General features: G+C 36.4%; 2 protein-coding genes across 2 annotated transcripts; one reads left to right on the forward strand and one right to left on the reverse strand.

The window, feature by feature from the left end:
* The first annotated feature begins 2391 nt into the window (after window positions 1-2391).
* LOC113316904 (protein ZINC INDUCED FACILITATOR-LIKE 1-like) lies at window positions 2392-5077 on the forward strand. The gene is made up of 5 exons (XM_026565059.1): window positions 2392-2827; window positions 3723-3767; window positions 3913-4001; window positions 4133-4176; window positions 4415-5077. The coding sequence occupies exons 1-5, from the start codon at window positions 2822-2824 to the stop codon at window positions 4510-4512; spliced, it is 282 nt and encodes a 93-aa protein (XP_026420844.1). The 5' UTR covers window positions 2392-2821; the 3' UTR covers window positions 4513-5077.
* Window positions 5078-14525: 9448 nt separating this feature from the next.
* Window positions 14526-16504, reverse strand: LOC113315617. Its single transcript, XM_026563881.1, has 3 exons — window positions 16093-16504; window positions 15266-15958; window positions 14526-15166 (listed from the first exon to the last, which is right to left on the reverse strand). The coding sequence occupies exons 1-3, from the start codon at window positions 16502-16504 to the stop codon at window positions 14526-14528; spliced, it is 1746 nt and encodes a 581-aa protein (XP_026419666.1).
* Window positions 16505-17839: the final 1335 nt, after the last annotated feature.

Below are 17839 nucleotides of genomic sequence, written 5' to 3' on the forward strand. Positions count from 1 at the left end.
AGATATTATAACTCTTTGATATACTTTATTAAGACCGAGTCTAGTTGATTCTCTTGAAAGTATATTGGAGTTAGTCCATACAGATTGCTAATCGAAATATCGGGTGTGGTTGTTGTACCCCCGCTTTTTCATAAACATTACCTCGAAAGACATAAATTTCAAAGCTCTGGTTTTTAATATTGACTTAAGAACTAATGTAATTTGGGAAACCAAAATCTCCATTTTTTGTAACAAATATGCCATAAAGCATAATTGGAAAGGAGATTCTTTACGACAAATTTTAGAATATCTTAACATTCAAACTTGGTGAACATGTAATGATCTACCGAAACTCCTTATATGGAGATTATGGTTCTTTACTATCAATATATTGAGGGAAACCTCATTTTCGATTAAAAAAAAACGGTGTTGGGGACAATAAATTTATCATCACCGTTGTTGCCGTTTGGCATTCTGCATTATAAATCATAGCCAATTCATAAGAGCAGAAAAAAAGAACTAAAATACTAAAAGATTCTGATTACCTTAAAACATTAGAAATAGAATTTGGATCGTTTTGATCTGTCTCGGAGACGATTGCAACTTGAATCATCCAGTAGAGCTTAATGTTCTGCTAAGGTGCTATTGTGCTTAATATTCTGCTACGGTGCTATAGTAAACATTTAAGAAAGAAGAGAGAAAATCACCTAAGATGATTTTGAATGATAGAAGATGCATCCATAATTTGTAGTATAATATTACAACCACCACGGATCGAAAAGAAACCTATTATAGGGGCTTCAAGGATTTGGTTTTGAGGGATCCTATGAATTCAACTATCCCAAATGTAGATGTGGAAAAACCTATTTTGTTATCAAAAATATAAAAGTATCCTTTGAAAACTTAAATAATTACCAAACCTAAATCTAATTAAATCAAAAGCAAAACCCGATTGGAAAAAGAAAAAATAAAATAAAATCTAAACCTAAACCTAAACCCTTCCGTCTCTTCTTCTTCCTCTCTTCTTCTCCTCCATCACTATTATTTTCTTTTACTTCAACAACGATTAATCATCGATTCTCAGCAAATAATAATTTTAATTGGGTAAGAATCGAAAACCCAATCCTTTTTTAATGCTTTTGATCCGATGAATAGGTTAGATTTGATCCAATTAGAGATTAACGGTGGGAAAAGATTGATTTTCTCACCGTATAAGTTTTCTACGATTGGCAAAATATGAACTAGCAACCGTAAAAGCTTTACTAACTTTTGTATAGGTGGGAAAACCCAACCGAAGTTGCCCTGGTTTTGTATATGGTTGGGAAAATATGAACTCTCAACCGTAAGTGCTTAACTAACTTCCGTATACGGTTGGGTTTCCCAACCGAAAGTTACCCTGGTTTTGTATACGGTTGGGGTTTCCCAACCGTAACTCCAGTTTTCAAAAGAAAAAGAAATCCCGTGATTCTGATTTCAAATATAAACTATAAATCAAATGATTAGTCTAATCTTATTACTAATTTATCACTAATCTTACTTAATTTAGTTAACCTAATCATTAACATTAATTAATTATTAGGATAAGGGGTTTTAGATTTACTATTTCATGACCCATTTTTTATCATTTTGTGAGCCCTCAAAACCAGAATCTTGGAACCCCTATAAGGTTTCATTGAAAAACTCTGCAAACAAGCAGAATAAAACCCTAAAAACAGGCAGCAGAGTTAATTAAAAAAAATTGAGCTTTCGCTTTGGCAGTGACTAAATACAACCCATATTAATGATAAATACAACCCTGTTAGAAATTTCAGAAATCGTATTTGACGTGGGTAAACGAAACTTATCTCTTAGTCTTCCACACAACGTTTGCAGACACGAACCGTCATTCTTTTTTTCTTTTCTTCTTTTTCGACGATCACCTTTACCAATCACAATTGTCTCTTTATCGTATGAACCTAAACAGCAGGTTCTAAACTTTGTTTGAATCCCAAGAACATACATCATACATGGGTTCACTTTTCAATATAACTTACCATATCTTTGGTTGATTCAATTGGGTCCTAAATCTTGGTAATGGATTTCATTCAATTGCATCTGTTTCTTAAGAATTTCTATTAAATTTATTTGATTTTTTGAATGAGTTTTGTTTTTTTTCTCATGAAGGCTCTGATCTTGATTGGAGAAAAACATAAAGGAAGAGGAAAATTGGTTGAAACTTGAAATTTACAGAGGTAATAATCACATGTCCTACGGTGATTAAGAATTTTTATATATATAGAACACACTTTGTTAAGAAGATAAAAGAAATAATGATTGATTTGATCAGATTGGAGAACCGAGAAGAATTTGGGGATGACGGATCATCTAGGGCAAAACTGAAACCTAATGAAACAAAGAAGATAAAGTTAATTTCTATTCACTTACCTCAATAAAGTTAATAATGTTTTGAAAGGGTTGCATTTAATATTATGTGGGTTGTATGTAGTCACTGCCTTGGTTTTGCCCGAGCAATTTTTTACACATTTCATGAAAAGATACGGATTTAGTTAGACTCGCTCAAAACCTATCAACATGTGCAACAGTGCAAGTCCAACTCACCCACTGACCCGTTCCAGTTCCTACCTAATCTACCCTTCCCTAGTCAGTTAGTTACAGTAGTTGGGTTAGGTTAGTTTAAATGGGTTGGAATAGAAAATGGGCAGAGGGTTATATCCCGTAGCTTCCCTTTAATCCCAATCTCGGTTTCAGTTTCTCAGCTTTAGTGCATCCTCTTCTCCCTCTTATGTAACTTTGCATAGAATCAGAGACGGATGGATATGACTTCATCAAATCCAGACGGTATATGTATGTATGTCTATTTAATTTTTCATTTATATCAGATAGTAGGGTAATTGTAATTGGATTTTTTTTGTGTTTGAAACCCTTACCCTTTTTTTACTGTCAAAAACCTAAATATCCGTGGTTCTCCTATAGAATTCATTGGGTTGATATCCTCATAATAGTTGTATCGGATAAGAGTTGTAGGAAAGCGAACACTAACTCGTGTGTAGAAATACTACTCAGATTCGAAAAAAGCTAGAAGGTTCTGATTTTGCTTAGGAAATCAAAAATACATATGGGGGGTCATACCAAGATTCTGTAGACTGTAGATGCCAATGCCTTTAGGGTTTGGATATCAGCTAAAAGTACTCAAGATTGTAGGAAGTTAGACCTTAATGGTATCGTTGTTCTTCATCAGAGTGATATTGGTGAGTATTTGAAAATGGAAGATGATCTTTAAATTTGTGCACATTGTGAACCCAAGTTCTAGTTATAATGCTTCACTCTACGTTAGACGAATTTCTGTTGTATACGTCTCATATTGTTGTTCTTGTTCTTTTGCCTGCAACTTTAGTGTTGGAACCTAACATTGCGGATACCATATTTTTGCATGAGAGAAAGTATAAACCCATGTGACTGCTTCTCTTAGTGATCTCTGTAACTGTAATGGTTATTTGATTTCTTATTCAAACTCCCCTTTTTGATAACTTTGAAGTTCTGATTGTAATGGAATATCAATTGAGGTTTGATAAATACATATTATATCAACTTCAGAGGTTACTGTGGCGCCTTCATATATTATTTTCGCTTTTCTCTTTCAATAATAATCAAATATATAAATTTAGCACTTGTAATGTTTTCTTTTATAATTTAATTTTTAAACTTTAATCTTCTAACACTATTCAATCCATACTATTAAACAGCTATCAATTATCACTGGGTTATTCATCCTACAGAACAATGCAGTGGTAATTCTCCATTTTCTTTCAATTAGTTTCATGTTCCATTTTGTGAATGTGCTTTTAACTCTGCATTTTTACTTTAGTGATATAAATAACAGTCTCTGAATGTGCTTTTAACTCGGCATTTTTATTTTAATGATATTAATAACAGTCTCAGCACCAAAGGGGAGCTGCAAATGGCATTTCTATGACTTGGATGTCTCTTTTCAAAGCCTTTGGTCCATTTGGTGGTGGTGCTTTGTAAGTATCTCTTTTGCTTCAAGTTAGTGATACATGAATAATTTGTGTGGTACTATGGACTTCAGTTCGTTGAAGCATATTTTACTTTTCTACATGTTTGGGATTCAATATCATGAGCTTGATATATGCAGGTTTTCATGGGGACAATCGCGAAAGAATGCTTCGTTTCTTCCAGGTCTGAAAATCTATCTGATATAGTCCTATGCCAGTTTGAGTTTGAAATCAAACCGTGTTTCTAAATTATTCCTTGCGAGTCTGCGACCACTCATACAGCCCTCTGTGAAATCAGAATCCAATAGATGTTTATCGAACCTTCACTTTCGTAGTTCATTTTCTTTTCCAAAGTACATCTTTAGCGAACCCACTTCGATATTCCATTTCTAAATGTCATTTTTCCTGTTTAATATGTGCAGGCAGTGAGATGGTTTTCTTTGTTCTAAATATGGTTGAAGTGGTAGGATTACTGATGACCTTCAAACCATTTCTTGCACTCCCTCAACAACGTGGATAACGTATTCAAGAACTACAAAACATTTAGTCATATAATTCCTCTAGAGGGAACCCTGGTGCAGCAGGGGCAGGAATCATCTCTCAAAATGAAGGTTGTGAGGTGGTACAAATCTCTCATTTGGCCTTAGTATATTCCATATTATCTATCTTACTCGATGGGCCACAATTTTTGGATGTAATATCCTCGGATGAACTTGTGTAGTTGAAGCTTTACCTCCGGCATGATTCCGTCCGTAGTATCTGCGGTATGGAAGAATGTGGTCTTTAACATATCGCTGATTCAGTCTGTTTCAAAATATTGTTTTAAGAAGTTTACAATATCTCAGGACTGGTAAGCAAGAGTTTCTCATCTCATCCTATATTCTTTTCAAATTTATTCTTAAGCTATCAAGTCAAGAATATATTACTACTGATTGTTACATTTGTAATATGTAGTATGAATTAAACTTTCTTCCAACTGTTGTTTTACCGGTACTAGTCTTTAAATGGATGCTTAATCATAAAAGATACGACTCTTATAAATGAAATTAATGACGTAAATAAAAACTTTTCTGTGTTTATGTTTTTGTTTTTGTTGGAATTTTACTAATTTGGTCAAATTTTCCTTTCAATGTTATTAGCAAAACCTGTCACCAACGGCAAACGTGGTAATTTATCTTGGCCTCGACTTAATTTAGATGTTCATTAGCTAGGATTGATCACTATGAATTGTAATTTTTACATCATCAACAACATAACAAATTATTTAATGCGACCACCTTAGTGTTGTACCCAATTTATTTTATACGACACTCTTAGTTTCGCACTCAATTCATTTTATGGGACTATCTTATTTATTTGCCCATTGTAATTTATGCGACCTTGTTGATGAGGTACCCAAGTTATATTATACGACCGTGTTAAAAGCCTTACCTAACTTATATTATGCAAGAGAGATGAAAAAAACCAAACTTATATTATGCGACCTTTTAAGAGGGGTACCCAACAAGTATTATTGGAAGAACGATTTTTTAGGGACCATGATTTTTTTGAAGGGACCTTGTTTTTATTAGGCCACCTTCTCTATAATTATAAGGGGTGACCTAAAGCGTTGAAATGACTAACCTACCCTTAACCTAATTTAATTTAGAATCAACATAATAACCACATATATATATATATAACCACCACCTCCTCCCACCACCACCACCCACCATCACCGATTATCACCACCACCACCACCTTCGGTTATCACCACCACCAACCACCGATTACCACCACCACCTCCGGTTATCACCACCACCAACCACCGATTACCACCACCACCTCTATATACATATAGCTTAATTTAAATCATTAACAAAGATATTCTCACAAACCCATTACTTGTCATTTGTTTTTGGTTGAAAAAATGAGAAGTAAACATCAAAGTGAGTTGAAAATGGAAGTTGCAGAGAGGTTTAATGGAGGGTTTTTCAGAGAAAGGTTCGGTTACGTCGCAAAAAACAAGTCTCAGTCAAACTTTTAGTTCGGTTGCGTCGCAAAACGTTCGGTTTCATCGCAAAAAGTTCGGTTATCACGAATTAGTTTTTTCTTAACCGAACTCAGAGTTCGGTTGATTCGCAAAAAATACTTTTAACCGAACTCCTTGTATTATAACAACACAAGTCCATAAGTTCGGTTCCTTCGCAAAATAAGGATATCACCGAACTTTAGTTTACGAAAATAATGAGAAGTCCAAAAGTTCAGTTCGTTCACAAAAATGTTAAGTTTTTACTTTAACCGAACTTCACTCTGATATTGAGTTCGGTTAGATATGTTGTTGGGTAAAATTTTGCGAACCAACCGAACTTCTTACACTTGGTATAAATATTTTTTTCCGTAAAGTTCGGTTTGATAGTTGGTTGGTATGAAGTTTGCGAACCAACCGAACTATGTACACTTGGTAAAATCTTATGTTCACGTAAAGTTCGGTTAGATATTGTTTGCGAACCAACCGAACTTCTAGACCCTAAAGTTCGGTAACATTGCGGGCAAACCGAACATTACGCTGTAAATCCTATAAACAAAGTTCGGTAACATGTATGTTAACCGAACGACTAAAAACCTCCATTAACGAGATTGTTCGGTAACCTGCGTGTTTGGAAAAAGTAACCGAAATACACTTTCAGGTGTGTTCGGTTACATGTTCTTCACGTAAGGTAACCGAACAATGCCAAATCTACTTCAAAAATTTACATTTTTTTGAAAATTTGGAGCAATTCAACCAACATTATCTAAGTTTGAAGCATACCTGGGCACTCAAATACTCTTCCTCCGATTTTGTTCGGTTACGTGATACAGATGACTCAAGCTTAGTGAACTCAAATTTTTTTCCATGTTTTTCTTCTTCATCTTCTCTAACTTTATTCAATAATTCTACTTCTTTTTAAGAAAACCCATCTGATTTTTTAATCTAACTAATTATATTTAACTTAATCATTTCACTAATCATTACACTAACTAATATTAACACTAACTAATCATTATTCAAAGTTAATCAGGAGGGTAGTTTAGGTATTAATATAAATATCTAGATAAGAGGTGACCTAGATTTACTTCTAAATGTCTTACTAAAAATAGAACCATAGTCCCCAGAAAAACCATGATCCCAAAAAATCGTTCTATTGGAAGCATTATTTGGGCATGTTACCACAAACAAAACAAAATTCAAATTCCAACAGGAAATGCACCCAAATGGGAATGAATAAAATGCACCCAAATAAACAGGAGGGTACGACCAAATATTGGCAATCATATGCATAATAATAGCAGATTAAAAATTGGGGTGTACAATTTAACAATTCAAACATACATTAAAACATCTATAAAATAATAGGCTTGGGACCATCCAAATCCTATTATTTTAAAGAGATACTCCCTTCGTTTCTGGAAAATATATACTTTCACTTTTTCAATTTGACCTATTTTTAGGCTAAAATGAAAAAGTGAAAGTATATCTTTTATAAAAAACAGAGGGAGTATTACTTAATCGATAAAATAATAATTTATTATTTTATACATGTAATAGTAATATATTAATTTAAAGAATAATTCTTAATTTAAAAAATTTCTTTGGAAAAAACAAGAATTTCCATATAAAAAAATAAAAATAAAGTATCTTAGGATAAATATCGAAATAGATTTTTAAAAGTGGAAAATATAGAAAAAGATAGAAAAAATTTAACGGAAATATTTTTAAAATGACACTTATTTTTAAAATAATAAATCTTATTAATTTCCCTGAAAAAATATTTTTATACACAAAATTTTTGTACTTAACATACAATTTACAATTCAATTTAGTCACAAACAAACCAATATTGAATCAAATTTTGAGAAATTTAATGTGTATGAGAATTATTTTTTATTTTTAATGGAATTATTATTTTATATAATATTTGGGACCTATTAATGCTTAAGGGGAACTTTTGAAATGTATTATATTATAATTTTATCGAATTTATTATTTTAACACTAAAAGCCCGAGTCGGGATTGGAAAATTTTATTATTTTAGCGAGAGTATTATATTATCAAGTATTATTTTAAAAAAGTTTTACTGTAATATAGTACACTCAACTCGACAATGGTTTCATCGATTTGACCAACCATACAGTGACAACATCAATCATTCACATTCCCACACACTCATTCCTGCAAAGCATGATAATCCCTCCACCAGCAGCAGCAGGATGAACACCATAGGCACTTGCGCTTAGACCCAAACATATGAGGAGAATTCAGGCGTTCAAAATTATGTCAAGGGATTCAGAATTCAAGCGTTCGATTGTCATGATCCAAATGTGACTAAACATCAATTGATGAAGTTGTGCATTAATGCTTTCCGGGGACTCCGTTCACAAAACCGTGTCTGTTTCCAGTCAGGGAAGCCGCTCCCAAACCTCAATCTTTTTTAGAAAGCGTTAATGATAGATGCAACTGGGGACTCCTAACCGCCGCTCACTTGAAGGATGTTGAGTTTGACAGACGCGGCTTTTGATTCCAACATTTTCACCATCAAGACTCTGAGAGTTACAAAGATTTCAAAGCAGGAAGTTGTTCATTACCCAACCATAATAAAAAACTCAGAGGGAGAATCCAGAGACGTTTACGGGTACATCAACCTCGAAATCAAGGCAAAGCTAGGAGTATATCCTTTTCCAGTGTCTATACCTGAGAGGGTCTCCAACAAGCCATCCAATCCTGAAGATTATTCTTTTTTGCCGCATGGACAACTCGCAAATGTGACGCAATTGCCTGGAGAGTGTAGCTTCACAGATTCCACGAGTAAGTCTTGTTGAACAACTCTCTTTACAATCGGCTATTTTCGTCCCATCAAGACCTGGGGACTTCTGTCCGTCTATCAATCCGTTGACTTCCTGATGTCACCACTAACGCCTGATGCCTACTCACGGGAGAGCCTAATATACCCAAAGCCCAATCATGCGTGAAGGACATTCCTAGCGGAAACAGAGCTAAGTTACTATCCTTAAACTAATATGTTTTATATCTATTAGGCACATAAATAAATTTTAAATATCCTAGTGTTGAGACGTGCAAATTCCTCAACACCCACCATTGTGTTTTTAGGCATACTACCTCAACACGTTTTCCTCCTAGTGTTGAGACGTGTAAATTCCTCAACACTCATCATTGTGTTGTCAGGCATAGTGCCTCAACACGTTTTCCTCTTAGTGTTGAGACGTTCAAACTCCTCAACACTCACCACTGTGTTGCCAGGTGTACTGCCTCAACACATCCTTCCTCTTAGTGTTGAGACGTGTAAATCCCTCAACACTCACTACTGCGTTGCCAGGCGCTCTGCCTCAACACATTCTTCCTCTTAGTGTTGAGACGTGCAAATCCCTCAACACTCGCTACTGTGTTTCCAGGTGTACTGCCTCAACACATTCTTCCTCTTGGTGTTGAGACGTGAAAATTCTTCAACACTCGCGACGGTGTTTCCAGACGTACTGCCTCAACATATCCTTCATCTTAGTGTTGCGACGTGCAAATTCCTCAACACTCGCTATTGTGTTTCCAGGTGTAATGCCTCAACACATCCATCCTCTTAGTGTTGAGACGTGCAAATCCCTCAACACTCACCACTGTTTTGTCAGGCGTACTGCCTCAACACATTCTTCCTCTTAGTGTTGAGACGCGCAAATTCCTCAACACTCGCGATGGTTTTTCCAGGAAAACTGCCATAACACATCCTTCCTTTTAGTGTTGAGACGTGCAAATTACTCAATACTCACTATTGTGTTGTCAGGCATACTGCCTCAACACGTTTTCCTCTTAGTGTTGAGACGTGCAAACTCCTCAATACTCACCACTATGTTGCCAGGAAAACTGCCTCAATACATCCTTCCTCTTAGTGTTGAGACGTGAAAATCACTCAACACTCACTACTGTGCTGCCAGACGTACTGCCTCAACACATTCTTCCCCTTAGTGTTGAGACGTGCAAATTCTTCAACACTCGCGATGGTGTTGCCAGGCGTACTGCCTCAACATATCCTTCCTCTTAGTGTTGAGACGTGCAAATTCCTCAACACTCGCTACTGTGTTGCCAGGTGTACTGCCTCAACACATCCTTCCTCTTAGTGTTGAGACGTGCAAATCCCTCAACACTTACTACTGTGTTGCCAGGCGTACTGCCTCAACACATTCTTCCTCTTAGTGTTGACACGTGCATATTTCTCAACACTCACGGCGGTGTTGCCAGGCGTACTGCCTCAACATATCCTTCCTCTTAGTGTTGAGACGTGCAAATTCCTCAACACTCGCTATTGTGTTTCCAGGTGTACTGCCTCAACACATCCTTCTTCTTAGTGTTGAGACCTGCAAATTCCTCAACACTCACTATTGTGTTGTCAGGCATACTTCCTCAACACATTTTCCTCTCAGTGTTGAGACGTGCAAATTCCTCAACACTCACCATTGTGTTGTTAGGCATACTGCCTTAACACGTTTTCCTCTTAGTGTTGAGACGTTCAAACTCCTCAACGCTCACTACTGTGTTGCCAGGAAAACTGCCTCAACATATCCTTCCTGTTAGTGTTGAGACGTTCAAATTCCTCAACACTCACTACTGTGTTTCCAGGAAAACTGCCTCAACACATCCTTCCTATTAGTGTTGAGACGTGCAAATTCCTCAACACTCACTACTGTATTTCTAGACAAACTGCCTCAACACATCTCCTTTTAATGGTGAGACATACAAATTCCTTAACACTCACTACTGTGTTGCCAGGAAAAATGCCTCAACACATCCTTCCTATTAGTGTTGATATGTGCAAATTCCTCAACACTCACTACTGTATTATCAGGCATGTTGTCTCAACAGATCTCCTTTTAGTGTTGAGACGTACAAATTCCTCAACACTCACTACTGTGTTGTATGGCATCACTTCCTCAACAGATCTTCATCTTAGTGCTGAGATGCGCAATATCCTCATCACTCACCCGTGTTGTCAGGCATCACCGCCTCAACACATTATAGTGCTGACGGCTCCATCTCCTCAACACTCATCTTTGTATTCAAGGCTCGACTGCCTTAACACCCATTAGTCGAGATTCCACTACTTAAATACATCATTTTATTGTTCTCTGCATCAACGTGCTAGAAGAGTGATTGACACTTGCCTCGACGTTTCATTAAACATGTTATGATCAAAGGCCAAGCCGACCTATCTCCTGGTAACGTCTGCTTACTCTTCTCATGAATTTTTATTTTCATCTGTCACCATCTAGTGCTTACCCCGCAACAATGTCACTGTTACGTGCTAAGCAGGGGACTTAATGTTGATGGTGGTTTTTAGTTCAGGGATAAAATTGTAAAACCCTGCATTTATTATGCTGTCATTCTGCAACGAGACAGAGCCATGAAAAAGTGATGAATGTCTAACCTTGTCACTGGCGCATTTATTGAGAACTTCAATATATTTACATGAAATTTATCCAGAATGGTGCATGTAGCAACAATCCCATATATTTTGTAAATTTCAACATCACACATGTATTATTCATTAATGTAAGGCTCATTGGGTACTTTCTTTGCTTTGTTCCCCGGCTGAACCCTTAATATTGATATGACATGACAATTAATAATCACTCGCAGCAGAGTAGCATGAATTTCCCGAAGTGTCAAAATTAAGGTCTGCATAAAGTATTCAGTCAAGAGACGCGCTAACTGCTCTCTGAAAATAAAAGAACTCTGTGTCAACACACAGAACTCACCAAATTTAATCAATTTTGTGATAATTCACAACATTCGAATATAAACCTAATTAATTTGCAAAAATTAGGTTTTTCGCCCTGCGTAGTATATCAAACCCTGATGGTCGAAACTAAACCTAGGCAAACTAGGCAATTGATCCTTCATGGATTAGTAGGTGCAAAGTCCTACCCGAAATCAAAAAACGAGGAATAAAAGAGGAGTCACAACAAGGGGAGGTGTGGCCATGCCATAGGCCAGCCGGCGCCACCTGCAGATGGCCACGCCCCCATGCTGCTTGCCGACCCTCCTTTTTCCCATCGACGGTCACTTTAAATGCGTCACGAGCACTAGAGGTGTGGCCCCGCCTTATGTTTGGTCGACCCCTTTTCTTGACCAATCAGGTCGCTTTAAACCCACCACATGCATTGAAGGCCAAACGATCCCTGCCGCGCCTCCATGCTAATTGGCATGCCAAACGCGCCCTCCGCGCCTCCATGATTGGCATGCCAAACGTGCCCTGCCGCGCCTCCATGCTAATTGGCATGCCAAACACGCCCTACCACGCCACCATGCTAATCGACATGCCAAACGTGACATGCCGCGCCAATGTCCCACGACATGCCACAAGCCATGCGGGGCCCATAAAACCCTAAAAGGGCGCCACACTATGGCCACCCACGGTTATCCTTGCGCCTGTAGTCGTTCCCACATTATGGCCCTACCATAATTCCTTCGACACGGCCATGGCACCATCTGCACAAAAAACGTCATCGTGTCGTGGCCACATGACACATAAGCTCTAATTAGGGTTTTTGCATGCCAAGCCCTAATTTAGGTATGGCCGCTATGCCAACCATACCAAATAATGCTACTTAGGGCATTATGTTTGATACGGAAACTGAAGCCAATATTACCGAGCCATATTTGGAACCAACACCAATATGTCGATCGCGGCTATGCCAGGCGCTATTCGCGTCACCATGCCACTGACATGTAACATTCTTGCCATTAGGTTACTGGCATGTGCCAGTCGTACTATCATGCCACTAGTGCCACTATGCCATCACCAGGTGCCAATGGAGTGTGTCCATAATCAACGACCACCTTCTCTCATGAATTACAATCTCAGCCGTCCAAATTCGCCACAAAAATTGACCGGCCTATGGTAAGTTTTAGGTAACCAACCGAGACTAACCTAATAGCATCACACATTATTTTCCTACGGCAAGTCTCCTGACTTGACTTGCCACACATGGCTATCCGCCACCTAGGTCTTGCATACGAGACCCACTCAGCAATCTGCTACACATTTTCCACGAAAATACTCGAGATCAAACATGTCACAAACTGGGGGATGCTCATCAGGGTATTGGTCTGGCGGTCTATGGTGTGCGGCGTGCAACACGTCCATTATAAGAAAGTGTCAGGAAAGCGGGCAGTTAGTGGTGGAAAGAAGTAGTGGGTGTAAACTAACTCGTTTTCTAGCATTTACACATTACCCCACTTCTCCACCACTCAACTACTCACACTTCCTACGAGATCAGGGTGCGTTCAATTATGACTTGTATAAATAGGTTTCTACCTATTTCGTCCAATGACAACAGTTTTGGTTAACAACAACACAAGAAGTGTTATCAACACAGTATCCAGAAAACCAAAGAACTGATAGCTTACATTCCACAAGCTAGTTCCATATTTTGATACAAGTCATAAAATAGCTACACCTTCAGATCTAACCACTCTGACCTCAACACCTTATTCGCTTCCCTCCCTAAGATCAACCCTTCTCCTTCACTTTGTGACCGAAGCAAGACTGGAACGGGCATTTCTTGGTTTAGGCCAGGATTATACAGATTGATCTCTCGAATCTAAAGTACTCCCGTGCAGTGCATTTGTTTGGGGGTTTGGATTCGGTTCTCATCAACACACCCAAATTTACCAAACCCAGTAGAATCAGTTTTTACCCTAAAACATTTTCCATCCAACTAAACTTTCTTGTATCATTTCAACTATGCCCCATAAGTGAGAGGATTTTATTCTTCCTGGTTCCAGTATGACTCCCAAATACTTGTCAGGGAATTGCGATAGTGGCATAATACAAACTTCCGCAATTTCAAGTTTTCTTGCTTCACTTGTACCACCAATAAAGCACTTGCTTTTTTATAAACTAATCACTTGACCATAAGCTGCTTGGTAGTCTTGTAAAATCTTCAGTAGTTTTCTCACATTCCTCTTATCAGGATTGCAAAATATAAAGATATCATCTGCAAAAAATATATGAGAAGGATGGACATTGTTTCTTGTAATCATTGGAAGAATTTGATTATTCTGCACCATTCTTGTTAAAATTCTGCTTAATAGATCTTCAGCTATGACAAAAAGAAGTGGAGATAGTGGATCACCTTGTCTCAGCCATCTACTAACTTGAAAATATCCCACTGGCCCTCCATTTAACAATACAAATATCTTTACTGACTTTAGAAGAGTATGGAGCCATTTAGTAACATTTCTTGAGAAACCAAATTTTAGCATTACTTGAAACAAGAATTCCCAACTTAGAGAGTCATAGGCTTGAGTGATATCTAGTTTCAACCCCATGTTACCACCTCTTCTCTTGTAATCCATGTCATTTACTAATTCAGAGACCAATGCAATCTTTTCTTGAATATTTCTCCCTTTGATGAAAGCACCCTGTTGAGGAGAAACCACTTTCTTGATAACTTCAGTTAACCTTTTTGTAATGATTTTTATGATAACTTTAAAACTGAAATTCATTAATCCAATTGGTCTAAATTTGTTTGCTCTTTTAGCATTTTTAACTTTTGGAAGAAGTAAAAATTAGCATTTAAGATATTAGGTTTGAAACCTCTGCTCCACCAAAACTGGATTGCTCTTATAAAGTCATTGCCAATAATCTCCCATACTTCTCTATAGAACCATCCAGCAAAGCCATCTGGGCCAGGGGCACTATCTGGATTTAGATCAAATACTGCTTCTTTAATTTCCTCTGCTTTTGGAGTATCTTCAAGTATAGAATTATCATATTCATTCACCACATCAGGAATATCATTAAAAAGGTTATTATCAAAAGTGACTTCCTGATATGAAAATTTATCTTCAAAATTCTTGACTAAGATGTCAGCAATTTCCTCTTGGTTAGAAGTAATACCACCTTCCAGTTTTTCTAATTCCACTATTGCATTTTGAGCTTGCCTTATCTTGAGATTAACATGAAAAAATCTTGTATTAGCAGCTCCATTTTTTAACCATTTCACTCTTGATTTTTTCCGAATGATTTCCTTCTGTTGATCTAATAATATCTCCTGTTTCCCTCTTAATGTAACAATGTTATTGAAAAGATGTAAATCCAAAGGATTTCTGTCAGATAAAATGGTTGCTTTCAAAACATCTTCCTCTGCTTGTTTTAGTATTTTTGTAACATTACCAAAAAAATTCTAGTTCCATATTTGAATATCTTTTTTGAGTCTTTTTAGTTTACTCATAAATATAAAACCTGGATTTCCCATAATATCTGAACTCCAAGAATCAATGATAACTTGTTTAAAAGAAGGATGAGTTTTCCATACCTTTAATGCTCTGAAAGGAACATTCTTTGGCTTTGAAATATCAGCACTAGCTCCATACAAAATCCCATGATCAGAAATGCCCCTTGCACCAACTTCGTAACCCCAATTTGGAAATACTTCTAACCATTTGTCATTAAATACAACCCTGTCAAGATTGCAAACAATTCTTTTCCTTCCATCTCTGTTATTGCACCAAGAAAATTCTAATCCAGTTTTTGGTGATTGAATCAGACCACATTTATTTAAGCAATTATTAAACTCCAACATTGAGAATTTCAATGGTTTTAACCCACCTACCTTTTCATCATGGCAAGTAACCACATTAAAGTCTCCAATTACCAGCCATATTTTATTTAAATAATTTATTTCTTCCATATCATTCCACAGTTCTCTTCTATCTACAGTTAAAGATGCAGCATGAACTCCAGTAATTAAAGTATCACCAACTGCAATTGTTATTTCCTGTCTTGTGCATGAAATCATAGTTGGAGGTTTTATTGAAGCACTCCAAAGAATCCAAATATTACCTTTATTCACTTCAATAGAATTATGTATTGCATAATGCATACCGGGTAACTTCAATTTTTTGATGAAGTCTGTAGAATATCTTATTTTTGGCTCTGCAAGAATTAAAATTGAAGGACTAAAAGAATGAACTAAATTTTTAAGTTTATCTTTAGCCTTTACTCTTCTAAGGCCTTTGATATTCCAATATATGATCTTCATTTAGAAGGTTGAGATTGAGAAGAATTACCTCTTCTCAGGTTCCCATTTTTACTCAATGTTGTAACTAAACTTGCAGCTTGTTTTCGGGTTGTCACATTTGTACCTGTTTTCTGCTTGACTTGAGTAGTTTCTACATTTGAGCCATTTTTACTCAGATGAGGTATTATTGTGATAACTTCATTGATAGAAGGAGCACTTGAAGACACTTCCAAAACCATTGATGCAGATAAAACTGGAAATGCATTGAGAGAGTTCAAGATTTCCTCAGAAGTGTTCTGGAGAATATGGAATTTTCCAGAATTAACTACTTTATCATTTGCATTTTGAGAACTGCCAACTAAAAATTCACCAACACCATCCTGTGAAATTGGAGGAATTATGGCATCAATAATCTCATCTTCACTATCCAAAATATGAGCATGTTGAGAATTCTGAGCCATTTCTTCTTCACGAAAACAAATATCAAAACCAACTTTGTTTTTATTCTTCACCTTTCTCTAGGTTTTCTTAGTTTGAACAACGGGTTCATTCTCCACCTGATCTGAAACTTTTTTCTTTGATTTACATTCTGCTACTGAGTGGCCTACTACCTGGCAATTGATACAAAACTTTAGAACTTTTGGAATATGAACTCTTTGTTCAAAGCTACCATACTTGGATTAAACCCATATTTTGTTAGGAATGTATTTTAACATATCCATTTCAACTAAAACACTTGCATAATAACATATTTCTCTCTTAAGAGTTGTTTCATCCACTTTAATCCAACGACCTAAAGAATTTCCCATGTTTAGTATGACCTTTTATTTCTAGTATTCCATACTGAGACCAGGAAATTGAACCCAAACAAAAGCAGTGGTTGATTTTGGTTCCTCTGGTTTAAAATTAGGTTCCCAGACCCTTAATTTCAAATTTTGATCTTCAACCTTCCAATCACCACTCCAAATATGTTGTTTATACTCTTCATTATCAAGTTTAATAACAAAAAAACCTTTACCAAAAGGTATTAACTGAATTGAACCTCTTATTTTCCATTGCTTCCTTAGAACAGAATCAGCTGTTTGAATTTTCAGTTTAACGGAATCTAATCTCCCAATCAAACTGTATTTCCATTCATTCAATCCCTCATCAATATCATCATCGGAAATAAAACATTTGGGATTATCTTCAGTGATATTACCCATTTTTTCTCCAGAATGAAAACTAGATTTATAACTAAAAAATTTTGATTCAGAAGAATGAGTTTCTGATCGATTTCTTTTTGTTTCCGACATACTTTCAATTATTTACTATCAAATTTTTAACACCAATCATTTGAATTCACCTGAATTAAAATTTTGATCCACACAGAAAACGAAAAGAAGAAGAAGGTTTGACCTGAGTTGATCGCCGATTCACCGAGTCGCAGACACTCTCTCTCTTCCGATCTTTCTATCTAACTCGTGGTAGTCTGTCAAATATCTTTAGTGATTTACCATGATGCTTGGAATTAGGTTACTTGACACCCGAAGTAAATTTTGTATCTAATCTTTATGGATTAGGAGTAGCATGGTTAATATTTTTCTTCGTTAATATTTAGCATAGAAAAAATATTGTTGTTGATAAACAATATTTTTGACATGATGTAGAGTTCTATAATTATCTCTTGTACGAAAATGAATTGGGTCTAGAAATTTTATCTGATATATTATTAGACATCATGAGGATCAATCATGTCAAATTTCAGAATTTTTGAAGTCCGAAAAATATTTTTAAAGTATTTTTAAAAAATGCAT

The sequence above is a fragment of the Papaver somniferum genome, chromosome 10 (genome assembly GCF_003573695.1).
Source record: "Papaver somniferum cultivar HN1 chromosome 10, ASM357369v1, whole genome shotgun sequence".
Taxonomy (NCBI): domain Eukaryota; kingdom Viridiplantae; phylum Streptophyta; class Magnoliopsida; order Ranunculales; family Papaveraceae; genus Papaver; species Papaver somniferum.

What these genes read in the sequence shown, in the direction of transcription:
- LOC113316904 (XM_026565059.1), top strand. An exon ending in TCCTACAGAACAATGCAGTG is followed by an intron (nt 3,768 to 3,912) that starts GTAATTCTCCAT and finishes TATTAATAACAG; the next exon opens with TCTCAGCACCAAAGGGGAGC. An exon ending in CCATTTGGTGGTGGTGCTTT is followed by an intron (nt 4,002 to 4,132) that starts GTAAGTATCTCT and finishes TGATATATGCAG; the next exon opens with GTTTTCATGGGGACAATCGC.
- LOC113315617 (XM_026563881.1), bottom strand. Translation starts at nt 16,504, where the DNA reads ATGGCTCAGAATTCTCAACATGCTCATATTTTGGATAGTGAAGATGAG. An exon ending in AAATGGGAACCTGAGAAGAG is followed by an intron (nt 15,959 to 16,092) that starts GTAATTCTTCTC and finishes TAATTCTTGCAG; the next exon opens with AGCCAAAAATAAGATATTCT. An exon ending in AGATATTATGGGAAATCCAG is followed by an intron (nt 15,167 to 15,265) that starts GTTTTATATTTA and finishes TAAAACAAGCAG; the next exon opens with AGGAAGATGTTTTGAAAGCA.